The sequence below is a fragment of the Siphateles boraxobius genome, unplaced genomic scaffold (genome assembly GCF_051911475.1).
Source record: "Siphateles boraxobius isolate OS27281-9 unplaced genomic scaffold, OSU_SipBor_1 25, whole genome shotgun sequence".
In the NCBI taxonomy this organism is placed as follows: Eukaryota; Metazoa; Chordata; class Actinopteri; order Cypriniformes; family Leuciscidae; genus Siphateles; species Siphateles boraxobius.
Window position 1 is genome coordinate 20,703,254 of NW_027508866.1, and position 18,654 is coordinate 20,721,907.

The 18,654-nt window shown below is 38.1% G+C and overlaps 1 protein-coding gene across 2 annotated transcripts in view; it reads left to right on the forward strand.

Annotated features, from left to right (window-relative positions):
• rabgap1 (RAB GTPase activating protein 1) overlaps positions 1 to 16,292 on the forward strand; it is a 101,747-nt gene extending 85,455 nt beyond the window's left edge. For both annotated transcript variants that reach the window (XM_077243113.1, XM_077243114.1), the window contains 9 exons: positions 520 to 561; positions 908 to 1,036; positions 5,496 to 5,588; positions 6,630 to 6,740; positions 6,890 to 6,994; positions 8,011 to 8,094; positions 12,018 to 12,089; positions 13,445 to 13,642; positions 15,046 to 16,292. In XM_077243113.1, coding sequence (XP_077099228.1) covers positions 520 to 561; positions 908 to 1,036; positions 5,496 to 5,588; positions 6,630 to 6,740; positions 6,890 to 6,994; positions 8,011 to 8,094; positions 12,018 to 12,089; positions 13,445 to 13,642; positions 15,046 to 15,168 — 957 coding nt within the window. In that variant the 3' untranslated portion in view covers positions 15,169 to 16,292. The remainder of the gene's footprint in view (positions 1 to 519; positions 562 to 907; positions 1,037 to 5,495; positions 5,589 to 6,629; positions 6,741 to 6,889; positions 6,995 to 8,010; positions 8,095 to 12,017; positions 12,090 to 13,444; positions 13,643 to 15,045) is intronic.
• The last annotated feature ends 2,362 nt before the right edge of the window (positions 16,293 to 18,654 follow it).

The window sequence follows — 18,654 nt, forward strand, 5'->3', positions numbered from 1 at the left end:
TGCTTTACATCATTTGTTACCTGTTCATTTGGAGTTAAGGGTGTTTCCTGTTATTTATTATCTTATTGACTCAACTTGATTTTGATAGTTTTTAACCATCTTTTGATATTATGATACTGATCATTTCTGTAATTTCATGTAACATTAACATATTTTTTTTTTACAATGTTTTAGAGTATGAAAAAAGGAAATGAAGATCACAAAAAAAAAACATCACAGAATCCATCAAACCAATGCTAATTCTTACTGATGTTTGTGCTGATGTTGTCTCCCCAAAATCTGTCACTTCTGGGAGGATGATGTCATTAAAACTTTTAGAACGTTTATGTTATGTAATGTCATTAAAACTATTATAATGTGATGTAAATATTGAGGACAAAAGAATAGTCCTATAAAGAATTACCAGATAAAGCAACAATTACAAGACAACAAGTTTAGCTTGTAACATTTCCAATGTTCTTGATCACAATAGGAATGACCCATTTTTCTCTTTCTTAATCTTGTATTCTTTCCTTTCAGGGCATCAGTGTAATTTTCAATGTGGCTCTTGCGTTATTAAAGGTAAGGAAATGCTTACGAAATCAGTTGCAACTTTTCATCTTTTTTTCTCCGATTTTTTTCACCAAGAAAACAATGAATATACAGGCCTGTGCTGTTTCCTGAACATTAACCTGCAAAGCTTCATCACCATATTCCCAACTATTAAAAGAATGTTAGATGTTATTGGCAACCCTAATATTGAGTAGCTACGCTACATTGTGATCAGATGTTTCTTAGTGCTGTCATCCAACCCAATAGGAAGAGAGACAATCTACCAGTGACCACCATCACACCTCGACAGCAGAAAATGAGCAACATTAACATGAGCTTTACTGTCTGACTCTAGAAACATTCTGTCTGTCCACAGACGTCTAAAGATGACCTGATACAGGCAGACTTTGAGGGTGCGCTGAAGTTCTTTCGAGTGCCAGTGCCCAAGCGCTATCGCTCCGAGGAGAACGCCAAGAAGCTCATGGAGCTAGCGTGCAGTATGAAGGTAACCGGCCCATGTTCAGGCTTTATATTTAGTTATTTGACTAAGTATTTCTTGTGAGGATCATGGAATTTAATGACAGAGAATTTGAAGAAAATGCTGTTTTTATTTTTATTTATTAAGTATATAGTGAAAAAATTGACAAATGAGAGCGCATTTTTCTCTTCATCTGTGTCCCAAAAATGGCAAATGCAGTGATTACTATAGTATGGTATTTGCAGGACTCCTGAATGCACTTCTGCTGGGTGCCAGAGGTACTGAGTGCTTCACGGTCTGTTTTACTAGTGCTTTTCATTTAGTTCTTGCTGTGAATAGACCACTCAATGCAATTCGCACAGCTTTTTGGTGCTGTGTTTTATAGGGCAGTAAGAGTGTTGATGTAATTCTCTCGATTGACCAGCGGAGGACACTGCAGGGGTAAAAAAGGGGACCCATGATAAAAAAGTTCTTGGTTCTTGTTTTTATTGTATTATTGCATCTGTTTTCACATGTTATTTCTACATCTACTGTATTTATATTAAAAAAAAATGCTTTTTTTCATAACAAATCATGTCATCTCCATAAAAAAGGACCCTCTTGTTGTTCCAAACCAGTAAGAATTTCATTCATCCTCTGTTGTATCTATTTTTTCCATCCATTCAAAGTCCACGAAACCAAAACTTTCACATCAACACATTAAGAACATAAATGCATCATAAAAATAATCCATATGAATGGAGCAGTTTAATCCAAGTCTTTGAAGAGACCCCTATCACTTTGTAGGATAAACAGATTTAACCTTTTAGTCTCATATAAACATTGATCGGCGACATACATAGAGTACATCAAATACGGTAAACAGGAGATAAATGTGAATACCAAAGTTGAATTTTTGGGTGATTGTCAGTGTTCTGAGACTTTTGAACACCATTGTATCTTTATGCCTTTGAGTTTTGATCCCTGTATCAGTTCCTCATTGCCATCAAAACATGACCGATTGAGTTTCTTTTGGGTCTTGCTCCTTTTCCTCCAAATACAAGCTAACCTTTATTCCTTTTTCCCTCAGTCACGCCATCCCACCACAACACTGAAAGCTCACTTTCACTGCTGAGTTTGGGTGTTTGTGTGCTCTTTCAATACGAGGGGCCCAGCGTTAGAAAATCAGAAGCCCACGGCCCCTTCCTCAGTTTAACACCAGTCGCGATCAAAAGAGCTTTCACAACACTACGACACTTCATTTCACTGCATCCAGGCCTAATTGTTCCCTGGGGTGTCGCTGAAAACACGCTGACGGATGAACTACTCTTGACATTGAGGGCTTTTATATGGATCTCATTTCATCTGTGGAAGCATTACGGATTAAATATGGAACAGAGCCGGTTCTGTGTCCTAGAGCTAGTCAGATATGGCGCAGTGCTAAATAGAGCTCATTTACAAACCTGCACGTACCTGCGGCTCATGCGTCGGTTTCACGCTCTTCTGCTGAGAAATGACTCATGCTGTACACACAAAACACACTCAGTCTCACAGAAATGGGGTCATTCGATGAAAATGAGGTAGTATTGAGCTGCAGGTGGATAAATGTGGCACGGCTTGTGTGTGTTTGCGTCCAGTGTGCATGAATAGAAATCCTGTTAATAGTGCTTAGTCTTGTTGCAATTGGATAAATTAGCTTGTTCAGAGCAAGTTTGTATTTTTGTTGACAGCAAGTCTGATCCTTTCACAGTTTTAAAGTCATAAAACTTCATGCTAGTTGATTCTTGACTATCGACATCAAGTCTGGTCCACTTTGGAGCAGATAATCACCAAGAACTGAATGGAAGGGGCCGTCAGACAGACGTAAAGTAACCAGCTTTACGAATGTTCCTTTACAAAGTAAAATTGCTTAGAAGTCAGACAAATACGATTGGATTTTAAGAGTTTGTTAAGATCTTGTAAGGGCTGGGGGGTGTGAACCTACACTTGTCTCACGGTTCGGTTCGATTACGATTATCATGTCATCGATTCAGTTCAATTCGATATGTCGATGCATTACATGCACTGCATCCTCAATTTTCAATTTTACTTCAAAAGTGATGTGTGCGTGCGTGTGTGCACGTTCGCCTGTTCCTGAAGTCGCAGTGACAGAAACAGTGACATTCCAGTTTAAGTTTCATGGGACTAAAGTCTGTTCATGCTGTGTGTGTGAGGCCAAATGTTTCTGCATATTGGAGGTAGTTCCCCCCTTTGACGAAATGGAAAATGTACAAGTGTTGCAAGTGACCGTATTGTTATGAGGCGCCGTCATACTCTCATTGAGTATGTGCGCGAGTTTGAGTGTGTGTGTGTGTGTGTGTGCGTGCTAGTGTCTAATATGAGTATGTGCGTGGAGAGTTTGTGTGTGCGCGCGCGCGTCTCATATGAGTATGTGCCTGGAGAGTTCTGCGCATCTCGTGTGTGTAGAGTTTGCGTACATGTGCGTGAGCGACTTTAGGTGTTTCGCATTTCATATGTATTTGTTTGAGGAGCATTCAGCCGTGTACATATGTTTGACTACTTAGTATACGTGTATGCAAGTGTTTCATATATGTGTGTGTGAATGAAGTTTGATTTTAAGCCCTAGATGGCGCCTCATATTGTCGTCTTTTCGCGTAAAATATAACCAAACTTTAGAGCGCTTCTGCCTCGATGCCATGTTTGCTGCGTTCTGAACCAAAACAAGGCAGGGCGTGTGTGACGTCATGACACATTTGCAACGAGCGGAACCGATAAGAGGAATCGTTAAGCAGGCATACTAACGGTTCCAAGGAATTGGTTCACTGGGCACCGGTTCTGAAGAAGAACCCGTTCTCGATTCCCATCTCTACTATCACGGTTGCGCTTACGTGACATTGCAGTTCTGCATTTTTGAAAAAATTGTATCCTTTTAATTAATCTTTAAACCTTTCCAATTTAACTTTCAATTGATTTTAAACTGTTTTTTTAAGTGCAATAAGAAGTGAAGGAGAACTTGATTCAAAATGTCCGTCTTTGCCAGTATTCACGTAAACGCAGTTGGTTATCCTAAATAATGTAATAGTTGGTAAAAAATTGGATTTGTGTAAATATATTGGATCTATGCATTAGGTCTTAAAGTGACAGCAGCATCATATACCTGCTGCTGTCGGTGTTCTTAATATTAATAAAAAATAAAGACTCTTGACTGAATTACTTTTGTAGCTTTAATAAGAATTATTGTATATATACTTCATACATTATTCAGTTTCTGTAGTAGAGCTGCACGATTCTGGATAAATTGAGGATCATTTTTTTGTTAAAAATAGAGATCACGATTCTGAATACATAACTAAAGAAAATAAGTAATTTACTGCTGCATTCTATTAAAAAAAATTAGAATTTTTCTTAAGAAAACAGTTTGAATGAATGATCCAATGACTAATCAATTATAAATGAGTGTTTTTTAATGAATCTCTTGAATGAACAATTCAATGACGAATATATATTTTTTTAACAGTCACTTGTCGCCACCTATTGGCGCAATGACGAAATTGACACAATCTTTATTTGAAGCGTCAAGTGATTGCTACCATATACATCAGTGTTTATATCCGAACTATAAACTTTTATCCCAGTATTTCTGTGATAATTTGAATTATTGTAAGACCGAAATCATTTTTTGTCATTTTATTTATAATTAGTTACATTGTTCTTAATTTATTACTGACTGTGTACGGTCTTCAATAAGTTTGATAAATTTGTATATTAATTGGACTATCAGTTTTTCCTTTGGTATCAAAAGTGGAATTGAGAATTGCGAGATTTAAATTATTATTTCCACCAAAAAAAAACTATTGAGAAATGTTTTCATGAAATAAAATTGCTTGTATCAGGATTTTTTTCAGGATCAGTCGTATTTGAGCAGAAATTAAGATATTTATAACATGTTATCCATATTTATTTTATTTTTATTTTTATTTGTAATATATTGTTCATCTATTAAAAAGTCTACTCAAAAACTTTCACAAATCAAAAACAATCCATATAAATCATGCTATTTAATCCAAGTCTTCTGAAGAGATATTATTGCTTTATATTGTAAACAGATTTAATCAACTAGTGTTAGTTTTGCTCTGGTATCAAAATTGGTTATTAGAATAGTAATAGACTAGTAATTACTACTAGAGTAATAATTATTAGACTATTATTATTTTTTGCTTTGGTATCAAAATGATTAAGAATTGTGAAATTTCAATGTAATCAAAAATGTATGCATCGTATCCTCGTTTGCAACAAAAATGGCTATATCAAGAAATATATTAGTCGTGAAATAAGATTGCTATAACGGTTTTGGTCATATCATCGACCCCTATCTCTTATCGTGTTTTGGCTTATCGCCATTTGATCTTTGTGGACTTGTTAAACTATTCTCTGTCTCCCTGGGTTACACTTTTACACTGTATCATGTCAATACTCTCTTCTGTGTCTCTGTTTTTGTATGTCACAGATCAGTCAGAAGAAGCTGAAGAAGTATGAGAAAGAATACCACACCATTCGAGAGCAACAGGAACAGCAGGAGGCGCCCATCGATAGATATGAGGTAGATTTATTTTGAGTCTGTTTGATTGTCTGACCGCTCTGTCGTATTTACACATCTGCATTCATGACTATGTGCACATGAATATTTACATGACTCTTTAGGTTGCGCGTGCGTTTGCCCATATGCGTTTAATCTAGCCGTTAGATTTCGTTTTACCCCGCAATCAGAACTAGTTTTCTCTTCAGCGCTGAGCTCAAACTCATTTTCCTTCATTTCCATCCTGTATCTTGTGCCATTAGCATATGTGCTTTATGCTTATAATGAGCAGCGATGTGAGACGAGGTTACCGCTGGGCTCAGAGATGATGAAAAAATGGCCAGATGGATTCCTGATAATGGCGGCCTGCCAGTCAACACGAGGAATTACTCTGATCATTTAGGAACTGTCAGTCATGCTTGAATGTCTATACACACACACACACACACACACAATAAAAAATTCAGTTTGAATTTTCTACAACAAAACATTGGCTCCTAAATATCACAATTAGAGCATCATAATAGTTTGCTAGAGTTGCACAGATCTTGCGCTAGTTCAACAACATTAAACGCAACTACAAATAATACGACATACTTACAAGTTGTGATCCAACAACAGATTGTCCCGACAAAGTGGAAACTGCTCCATTTCAGGAGAAGGTTTTATGTGTAGCCTGCATCGTGGTTCTGGAAGCCGTTCTTCGTAAAATGTGCCACGCACAGATAAACATCGGGATTATAATGTGAACAGTGTTTTATGAGCAAACAGTTATATAATGTTAACAGGTTTGGGACTGTTACAGTATGGCATTAACACACATACACATGCACAATACAAACACACACTCGCTATTTAACTGGCTCTTAGTACAATAGCCGGAGGACTGAAAGTCCAGTCAGTGTGTTAATTGCTTTCTGACATATTTCCCTCTAACTGGTCAATTTTTAATCAGGTTTCTTCTCCAAGGTTCCTCGTATTCCCAGCACAGTTAACCATTATAGTGACAGTCACAAGACAGTGACTGAGTCACACACCCGCTCACGCTCTGTGTCTGCTCTGTAGAGAGAAAACCGGCGGCTACAGGATGCTAACATGCGCTTGGAACAGGAAAATGACGATTTGGCTCACGAGCTGGTCAGCAGTAAGATCGCCTTGAGGAAAGACCTGGACAATGTAAGTCTTTCAGGCAGTTTGCCACTTTTGAGGGTGTTTTACAAGTTTGTTCTCTTGCTTTGCAGGTCTAGCTTTAGCAGTTGGTGACATTCACACATGCCTGTGGCCTGTGGTGCATATGTTAACACACTCTGTCCTTTTTCCTTTAGGCTGAGGAGAAAGCTGATGCGCTCAACAAAGAGCTTCTCATTACTAAGCAGAAACTGGTGGACTCTGAAGATGAGAAGAGACGATTGGAGGAAGAGTCTGCACAGGTCGAACACCTCCACTACCATTCAAAACCTTTCTGTACTACTGGTAACAAAAAAACTATTTAAGGGCACGTCCTGATTTTGCCAAGTTAGATGCGTTCCTGGGTCAGGATATTTTGTTGATTCTAGAACAAAATTCCTGTCTGAAAAGGTTTCAGGTTCTGCATATTGAAGGTGTTCAGAAGTGTTGAACTATTCTTGGTTTCTTCTTCACTATACACTCCAATTCACCCATTTAAAAATCTAAAATAATACATAATACTTATTAATTATAATAAAAATAAATATAATAAATAAATATATATATTTTCTCACACCACCTGAATGCAAAATATATGTAAAATATTTTTAGTTATTAGTTAAATTACCCATATGCTTCAGAAATAGCTAATGTCAATGATTTCAGCTATGTTAAAAAAAGTTGAATTGCCAAATTCCCAGTGAAGGACTACACTACCCATAATTCTCAAGTGATTTCCACCAATCAGAGAAGTCACTTTTACCATGAAAGGTTTGTGTGGAGCTTTCTCAATGAAAATTACATTTAAAAAGACATAAAATCCCTGATTAAGCTGTATTGGATTATTTAATTTAATTATATATATATATATATATATAAAATAAAAAATATATATATATATATATATACAGTATATATTTACATATGTTTACATATTACATATGTCTTTTGTTTGGTAGTGTATTTCTCAATAACCCCATAATGTAATTGCATTCATATATTTTATTTATGTCTATATTTTGTATGGAGTGTTATGAGGGAATGATCACTGGAGAGGGCAGACACACGGTATGCTGGATTTGTGCTTGAGTAGATTGCTCTGGTGCCTCTGAGACGAGTCTTACGTTAGTACAGCCTGTGGACACAGTCGTCCTTAGATAGACAGGAGATATGTCTCCCAGAGGGGACACTTGGGTCAAATATAGTATTGTTGTGAAATGACGGATTACTTCTTAAGCGAAAAAGAGTTTTTAACTTGCATCTACATCTGTGCTTTCAGCTGAAGGAGATGTGTCGGAGAGAACTGGATAAATCTGAGTCTGAGATCAAGAAGAATGGCTCCATCATTGGAGAATACAAACAGGTGAAAACACACACACACACACACACACACACACACACACACACACACACACACACACACACACACACACACACACACACACACACACACACACGCGGTCTGCAGTTTCTATTTGAGATATTGCTCTGATTCTAATGGCCTTCTATCACTATAATGAAGTCCAATATCCCTTCATTTGCTGCATTAAACCCTAAATCAGTTTAAATGTCCCAGTCTCCGTCATATCTCATCTTAAAACACCCCATCGCCCTGTTAAATACCTTCACAAAACACTTAACTGAGACTCTCTATAAATGCGCACTGTAAGGTTTTCTCTTGCCCCGTCAAATGTTTGCCTAATTTATTTTTTACTTTAGTTTTATGTGTGTCGCTTACAGTGCTTTCAAGGTATACATTTTATCAGTTCATGCATTCCCTCGGATTCAAACCCAAGACTTTTATTCCCAAGACTTTCTTTTGCATGTCCTTGTTATCCCTATACCATTATTAATGGGCTCTTTACCTTTTACTTTTGTTTCATGCATCATAACTTAACTCATCCTCAAGGAAAAGAGCCCATTAGTCTGTAGCAGACTCACTACAATACATCTGTTGTTTTTAAGCCACCAGGCACTGACTGCGTGCAGGAACACATTTGATCATTTTCATCTTTTTCTTCTGCTGTTGCTCCTGGCTGGCAGTCTATGGCAATGCTTTGAACCGGGTAGTTAAAAGTTTGGCACACTGATAATGGTGGGTTTCAGTATTCCAGCTGCCAAGTATGGTATCAATAGGCGCTTTACCACTGTCAGGCCAGTGTGAACCAGGGATAACAATGTGCCGAGCGGGACCAGAAGCCTTGGATCTCGAGCTGCAAGGCTGAAATCAAGCTGCGTTTCCCCCACTAAAACCCGCCCTCAGCACACCTCCCTAGAACACCCTCACACAACCCCACCGTTCCACCAGCTGAGTAAAAACTAGCTAGATCGCAAACTGAACATGACAGAAGCAAACGTTTGGATGTTACACTGCAGCATCGCTGTTCGACCAATGATTTATGATAAAACAAAATGTTACAGTGGCAGGAGTGCACATCAATCATTTTGAATAAAACTGTTATTAATCATTATCTCACATAAAAAGAGAACACATACTTATTCAGTCGTGCCTGCTTTCATTTATTCATTATCGTAGCAATGCACAGCAATATACATTTAGAAAAATATTGATGATAATATATGTCAACATCATATCACTTGCACATCATTTTCCACAAATGAATGCGATCTGAAGGGGAGTTTAAGCGATCTCACTATACTTTTAACAGGAGTTATAAGTTAACCGGAGTGCATGTAATTTATCACATGTATGCGGATGCATTAGTCGATGGATAAACCAAGTCCCACCCTACATTTTTTATTTTCGATAATCCATTTCACTCTGATCTACATCACAATACAAACATTTCTGTTGCTACTTAAGTTAAATTGGCATAAATGGCATAGAAACAAGTTTGGAATATCTAGTCATGCATCTACACCACATGCATTTCATAGAAACTGCTATTTTTTAATTGCTGTACAGCTCTCTAAATTTTAAACTGATTAAATTTTCTAATTTGTGTTGCTACTTCTCCTTCAATTTTTTTTTTTTTTAATCTTTACCAAAACTGGCTCAGACCAAACTTTTGAATTTTGACACGTTTCTACATAAAAACCTAGCTGGCCAAGACACCAAAGAAGAAGTGAGGCAATATCACAACAACTGTGATGCATATTGACATAAAACATTAGATGTATTGTTGTTACATTAACATGAGAATACCATGTTACATTGGTTGCAATGTTCCCTATTAGACAAAAGATATTGAGCTGTAAATAATGGTAACTAACTTTAAATGTCTTTGACCAAACAAATCTATTCATACTTTCAATTATCCAAATGTTGTGCTTGGCCTCAGCTGCGTTTTAATGTAGTTTTGCCCTTTTTTGACACATTTATTGACAAGCGAGTAGAAAGAAGACAGGAAATGATGAAGAGAAAAGTGCAGAACAGGTTTTGTAAGCCTGTGCATGTGTACCAACATTTACATTTCCCCCCCCAGAAATAAACTAAATAAACTAAAACTTATGTATGCTCCTGTAAACATAAGTCCAAACTGGAGAAGTTGAACATGCTTGTGTGTGTATAAGAGCTGATCTGATGTCTGAGTGTAGAGGAAGGCTGGCCTGAAAGTGCTGTATGAGAGCATCTCTGTAAAAATAGTTGAGCTGCTGTCCCTGCAGAGCTCATTTTAATGGGGCCGCTGACAGCATGATTCATGGTGGAGCATGATAATGGTGTCCTCTGAGCTGAACCAGCTCGCGCTCTCTCTCACACACACACACACTCATGCTCTTATTGCTTGTATGAGGCAGACAACACACAATGAGCATAAAAGGCCTGCAGGTATCATGCTGGACAGCTTCCTGGTGTGGAATGAACACACATTCACTCACCAGCATCAAACCTAAGCCCTTGTTTTACACGTACGCTAGGCTATGTGTACGGCACGAGTGACATAAATTTCCTCCTTAAAGGTTGTATCAGTGATTTCAGGCCCAAAAATAAATGTCTAATCTTTCCTAACGATCCGCTAGCTGCCCGCCCCATAAGCATGCCGTGCAAAAACCGCGTCTCTGTAGGCAGCGTAGGCTCTGAGATCTGCACACAAAAACAAATGTGTACAACCACCACTCAAAACCAAAATAAAGTGTTCCAACCAATCACTGACAGGGGCGGGTGTTGTGAGGTTTTGCGCTCGTGCACGGCTGGACGCGAAATCGGAGCGACACCCGCCCCTGTCAGTGATTGGTTGGAACACTTTATTTTGGTTTTGAGTGGTGGTTGTACCCATTTGTTTTTGTGTGCAGATCTCAGAGCCTAGGCTGCCTACAGAGACGCGGTTTTTGGACGGCATGCTTATGGGGCGGGCAGCTAGCGGATCGTTAGGAAAGATTAGACATTTATTTTTGGGCCAGAAATCACTGATACAACCTTTAAGGTGCGCTCACACTACACATCTCGTTCCATTAACGCAAGCTAATACGAATCGTGCTCTTGCGAAATGTTGTGACCTCTCAGCAATAATGCAATCTTTAAATCTGCAGTATTGCTGGAAAGTGGGAGTAGATTGCATATTTTTATACTTTATTTTGAGTTGTGTTTTTAGAAAAGGCGCCATTGATTGTGACGTCATATTATCGACATTGCCTTGTCCATTGAAATTACATTTGCACATGTTGTGCTTCTCAATCGGAACACTGCATCCTAGTAAGACTGCGTACCTCGACTGCCACATCATCAAGCCCCGTCAAAGGTTTAAAGTTTACAGATACAGTAAGTTTTGGTGTCAGAATTATACTTCGGGCTTTAACCACTGTGTCATGGCTCAGATGTGAAACAGATTTTCTCAACAGTAATATTCTGGGACTGCGTCATCCCTGATCATTCATTCGTTATTGATTTGAAGCTACGTTCTCCCTGATGATGAATGCATGTTTAATGAGGGTCTTCACCAAATGAAGCTATGCTGAGCTGACCGCATTCATCCAACTACACGTGCAAAGGAGTGATGCCCGGTTGGGAAAGAATGCTTGAACCCCATTGGATTTACTGTAGGTTAAAAACAGCTCTCGGCCTGAGATTTCCTCCTCACCTGAGCTGTGTGGGGCAGTTAGTGCACTTCCTGTAAGAGGATGCTGGGAGTTCACACAGACAGAGGGGAAATGTGATATCCTGTAAGAGGAGAGATAGATGGAAAGATTGTATGTTCCAGTCATGATGATTGACCTTTTACCGTAAGCCTCGTTCTCCCATCCTCTTCTTGAGCGGAAAGCATGTGTAGTGCATTGGTGTGAGCCCGAGCGTCAGTGACCCTTGACCTCTGTGTGTTTGTGTCTCAGATCTGCTCTCAGCTCAGCGAGCGACTGGAGAAACAGCAGACGGCCAACAGAGGAGAGATAGAGAAGATCCGGGTGGGTGACACACACACACACACACACACACACACACACACACACACACACACACACACACACACACACACACACACACACACACACACACAGACAGAAGTCCGTAGCTTGATACAGGAATGTGTTGATTAAAAGAAAAAGCCAGATTATGGCTAATAACTTAATATTATTGATGCACTGCTATTATAAACATACAACATTAATACTAAATATTTAATCTAGAATTTAGCACTCACTGAGGCATCAATGTGTGGCATCACACATTATAGTGTAGATTTATTTAAAAGCACAATAAAAACTCAAAACAAACAAAGACTACAGGCAAAAACTTAAAGTTAATTTTGAGATGTTGGGCTATTTGGCCTTCCATGTTGTTTTAGACTAGTGAAAGAAAACATTCACAATACACCTTTACTGCACGTTATCTATTTACGTCTGTAGATTTCAATTACAAGACAAATCTTTAAAAGCTATTTTCCAATAATTCGTTTTTTTCCTAATGCACAGACTGAGCCAGAATTTATGTACACAAAAATGTAGTTTATTCTTTTATTCCTATCTGTATTCTGAAAGGGTTTGTTCATGTCATTCGCTGCATTTGAGATGAAAACATGGGGATTTAATTTTTTCTGGCTATTTTCTGGAATGATAAAAAGGATCAATTCAAAATCATCTCTGTAAAAACAAGAAACATGAATTTTGAATCTGGCTTAATCCAGTGTTCAGGCTTGACTTCTTAAAATCTATGCAAGTTTGTGCATATTTAATTATATAATATGCCTCATTTGCATATTTAAACATAACATTTCAGAAAACTTGTAATACAAAAACAATGTTTGCGATTCTTAATGGAATTCCCCTGGGGTATCTCGCCTTAAAATAATTATATAGAAATTATAGCAAAAAGTTGTATCATACCTATATAAATATACACATTAATTATTATTTAGGTAATATTGATTTAGCAATTATGTGAGAGACTTGAAATTATGTTGTAAATCAGTTGTCTAAGACAATAATATATACAGTTTATCATCATCATACAATAATATTTGACCACAGAATACTGTGATCGACCAGTCCGAATCAAGTATTCCAGATCAATGAGTAACAATATATCAATAATATCACCCTAATCATAACGACAATTAAAAAGAGTGTAATACACTCTCTTCCTTTAACTCATTTCAATATGTAAATTATTGGGTAAAGCTGTCTAATAAGCAAGATAATGTACGATCTGCGCCTCAGTATTTATTTATTTAGTGTTAATAACCAGCCGAGTTCTGCCTGTAGTTTGCTCATCGTCAGGCTTGTGAGGTTTATCGCGTGTGTGTGTGTGTGTGTGTGAGCAGATGAAGGTGGAGGGCTGTGAGAAGTGCAGTATTCTCTTCAGTAAGGAGGGTCGTCTGAAGGCTCTCAGCGCTCATAAAGAAGGCAGTGAGGAGGACATGGACGAGGAGAAGGAGGCGCTGAACAACCAGCTGAGAGAGATGGAGCTGGAGCTCGCACAGACCAAACTACAGCTGGTGGAGGCCGAGTGCAAGATACAGGTACACACACACATCCTGCATGTTCTTTCACACACACACACCAGTTTTCAATGCGTTTACTGGCTTCAGGACATAGGGGAACTTTTAGACTGTCCTATGATTGGACACAGATGCTTGACACTTCTGTTTAATTAATGCTTATTTGTATTATTATCTGTCTTTAAATCATGGTTTAACCCTGTTAAATTAGTTTCTTATATTAGTAATAATTCATATGAAGTGCCTGTTATTGGCATGCAGCTTAGAGGCGTCTCCCATTATTTTGCAGATCAAGATTTGCGTTAAAGTGTGCAAAATAAGGCTTGAAATTTTAACAAGTTATCAATAAAACTCATGTTGTTCCAAGCCTATAAGATTTTCGTTCATCTTAGACACAAATTATGATTTTTTTTATGAAAGCTGAGAGATTTCTCTACTTCCTCTAAATAGTCCATTCCACCGAAACATTGATGATTCAACACTGAAGTTCATAAAGTAAAAGAAGTTCATTATAAAAGTAATCCACATGAATGGTCTGGTTCAGTCCAAGTCTTCTGAAGAGACGTAATTGCTTGTTCTCAAGCATGTTTGAGCGTCTATTTACCATAGTAAATATGGTGTGGTGTTAATATATTTTGGAGGTTACACTAAATATATTTTCCACCATGTGATACTGTATGTTTCCACATATCCACATTTTGAAAACCTGATTTTTTTTTTAAAAAATGGCCCAAAATGGATGGACCGCTTAATGGGAATAACATCACAACATTTATTTCCATCAAGAGGTGCATCAATTTTTGGTCCAGATCTTGTATTGACAATGCAAGAGTCCAGCACTCTGTAAAGTCTCCTCCAGCACATCCCAAAGACTTTACATGAAGTTAACGTCTGGACTCAGAGGTGCCAATTCATGTGTGAAAATATTCTTCATGCTCCTCACAACCGTCTTTCACAGTTTGATCCTGATGAATCTTGACATTGTCATCCTGAAATATAGCCATGATGCGTCTTCCTACATGGTTGTTTAAAAAATGAGAATCTACACACTCCATCAATTAGGGTTAGAAGAACAGTTGCCAAACATATAACATGCTAGAAACATGCACTAATGATCCAATCAAAAACTCTTATGCAGACCGCAACATTAGTGTCGGCCCACGTGTGCCAAATGTGGGCCGGATCTGGGCCGACACTTGACCGTGTTGCGGTCTGGGTAAGCATTTGCCTATTTAAATCCTAACAGCGACTTTTTATTTTTTTGGGCAGGGCAGTTTATACACACACACATGCACACATTGTTTCAGATAGTCCAGTGGTTAAAGATCTGGTAAATTAAATCTAGTAGATTTGAGCTTCACGTCAAGTTTACAAGTGCACCTGAAGTCATTTTGAATAAAGCGTGAGCTTAATGTCTTCTTTAGGATCTGGAGCATCATCTGGGTCTGGCTCTAAATGAAGTCCAAGCAGCCAAAAAGACGTGGTTCAACAGGACGTTAACCTCCATCAAGACTGTGACCGGAGCTCAAGGCAAAGAGAGCGTCTAACAGGACCAGACGTCTCCAGCCCACATCATCATCCCCCCCGCAGCCGGAACAGTGCGAACAACATGACTTCTCACTCCTTTTTTTTCCTTTTGTAAAAACGTTACTTCTAGGGTACCAGCGACCCCATTTGAAACACAAGTACTTACTTACTGAAAAACAAGACTTTAATGCTAGTGTTTCTACTACTGATGTTAAACAAAGGACTGGGGCGTATAGCAGACTGAACTGTCTTCTGGGGGATATTAACATTTCTATCTACTGACCTACTCAAGACTACTTGCACAAACACAGTCCGAGTCAACATAAGGTACGTGTGCGGCCGGAAAACTAGCGTGACTTCCGTTATTGTGACAGGAGACGTGTAAATGGTGTGCATGTGTACGACTGAGGTCCGCTTTTATTGTACAGTGTATGCGTGCGTGTGTGTGTGCGTTGGCCAATATTATGGTTCTCTGAGGAAGACTAAAAACAGGAAGTAGACAGGTAGCACACTGTACAGTGAACGTTTAATTAGATTCCTCCTCAAACCACTAGCTGGCGCCCTTCTGATATCAGCGCAAGCAAATGGTATATGATGGGATACAGGCATTATGAATATGAAGGGCTGCTTGTGTTTCTGAAAGGTTAAAGGTCACTGTTGATCATGGCTTACAGGAAGCACTTATACAGTGAGCACACGCTCTGATCGGAAAGCACATCTGGAGGTGTGTGTGTGTGTATAACGGACTCTCTGAGGGGAAGGTCTTTGCACCTTACAGTCATATTTATATTGATATCAAGCTTGTTCGAGTTATTGTCGTTGTTAAAGAAGGTCCTTGAAGCCTCTTAAGACAAATAGGCCGTTCTAAAAGGCACTGGGTTGTAAATAAAAAAGCATATGACTTTTTTTGGGGGGGATTAATTTTATATTTCAACTATTTGGTAACTGTACTAATGTTGCCTAATTGTACTGTGCTACAGATTATTACTCATGTTTTGCTTTTGTCTTAAATTTCAAACTGCTGTCTCATCATTACATGCCAAATGTACCTTTTACCCAGCATTACATGCGTGTGGACATGGTAATAGTGTAGGATGCGTTGTATACTTCCATGAGTTTCAGTATAAACCTCTGAACACGTGTCTCCTGCCGTCTTGTGTCTGTTCTTCATGTATGAGCCTCTCCTTCACAAAGGTTTGAAAAAATAAGTCGTTAAGAGTTACATTTTTGACATTGGTAATTGTTTTATGGACTCAAAACATTTTGCTTGTATGGTATATTTTCAAAACATCAACATGAATGACTTATTTTATCACGTTTAAAAAAAAACAAAAAAACATTCTCAATACAAAAATATTCTCATCAATAATTTACAGCTGTTTGATCAAATGAACTGGAAACTAACATGCATGAATATTTATATACAGTGTAATCAGCAATACCACCTGATCCATTACACCACGACATACTGTTATCAGACACCAGAATCTGTCATTTAAGAACCATTTTAATTCTTACAATCCCTAAACAAGAAGAGGAAGGTATAACAGGAAGGTTACAAATCAAAATGAAATTATCCAGGCTAACAGTTTGTGTGAGTATAAAGCTACTAGATATGCAAATCCCACAATAACCTCACATGAGACATTTAAATGCAAAATTTACCAAATTACAATTTATTTCCATTAAGTAAAAAGGGGGATGACATATTATACAATTCATATAAATAATTCAATTTATATTTTTAAATACTTAGATGCAAAACATATTTACTCAAGTATGATGCCATCAAATGCCAATTTGACAAGTTTTCTGAAATGAAAACCATCTATGAGGTAATTTCTTGAATCAATGAATTAAAAAATGGGGACTATTCAGGATTTGTGTATTTAAATCAATATAAATGTAATGCTTTGATGAACTAGATCGTCACATATCCCTATATAGAATTATCTGAATCACACAACATTTATAAATATTTGAATGTACTTTAATACAATACACTTCATACTTAAAGTACAATATGTTAAGCATTAGGGTAAGATTGTCATTTCATCCGAATAACAACATTTGTGAGATTTAGTCAGTCAAAACAGTTTTGATGTTAACTGATCTAATTTTGTCTCTCTGGAAAATAGTGATCAATTACATTGCATTATGTTGAAAATTAAAGTTTTGTGTCTATTTGTTAATGAGGGATTTGTTGAGTAAAAGTTCAGCCAGAGCCATCTTGCCCCTATTTTAATATTTTACATTTTGTGTAACAAAATATTTCCTGTAACACATTGTCTGATGCATCATCATCCTGCACATGCTAAACATATCAAAATGTGTTAGTTTAAAAGGAAATTCACATTGTTCTTGACAGGGGCATTTTCCCCATTGTAACCCTATAAAATATTGTTTAACCTGCTCCTGAATATTAATTACTTTAACCCAGTAAGCCCAACATATCAGCTGAAAGGACGTTGCTCATTAGTTGGCGAATCAAGAAATCGGCATCGGTTATGAATGAATATTTATGAACACATGCTACTTGACTTCCCGCAAGGTTTCCATTCCAAGTCTGTAGGCTATGACTCAATTAACTGCTCTATAGACCTTATTCAGAGCGATGAATAAGTGCCATGGCGGGTATAAAAGCGAGGCTGTTGCTAAGTTCCAGTTCACAGGTTTCCTTAATACTGTATTTCAACCAGCTTCGATAGACTTAACCACTGATCATGTGACAAGTAAACACTCATTGTGAAATGGCTGTCCTAGAGCATGCCTTTTAATATCATTAAGCTTGTTTATAAGCATGGAATGTTAACTCTTTAAATAGGCACATGGTCCAGTAAAATTATCGCCCTGGGATGATGTGCTAAACAGGTTTGGGAATCCTGTTACCAGGAGTTATCTGACATCAGTACAAACCTAAACGTCAGCGCTGATGAAACCAAACTGCACAGCTCACTTGTCACTCGTTATTGAACTCATTTGGAGGTAGGGAACAGGGGGAACATTGATAGCACTCATTTACCCAGAGCCTGACCAGTTCATGCTTCAATTCCTCAACCCAACCCCAGAGTGCCTCCAACTCTACCCAGGTTTCGCTGACACAGGCCTGGTGTTCTGCTTGCTCAGTCATCCAAAATAGCTTCCAACGGAGGTGAGGAGCAGCTGCAACGGGGGGAAATCTGTAATGGTTTTCCCAGATGAGAAGTGTCCAATAAATAGCTGGGATCTCTTACATTCTGGCAACATGCGTTATGTCCAGTGTCATGCTTAAATACTTGGTCTTACCTCACCATGGCTCAATGCATGTTAACAGCTCAGAGGAGGCCAGGCTTATGGGTCTGTTCCTGGTCCTCCTACCTCAGACCTGACTTTGGTGTGGAAGGACCTCAATGTAAAGCAAGAGCTTGGTTGTAGGACACCATAGAGCTGATTTCTCACTGGAAGTGTAGTAAGATGAGGAGCAGGACTCTGTCATTTCATCAGTGACTGTCATCCAACACCGACAT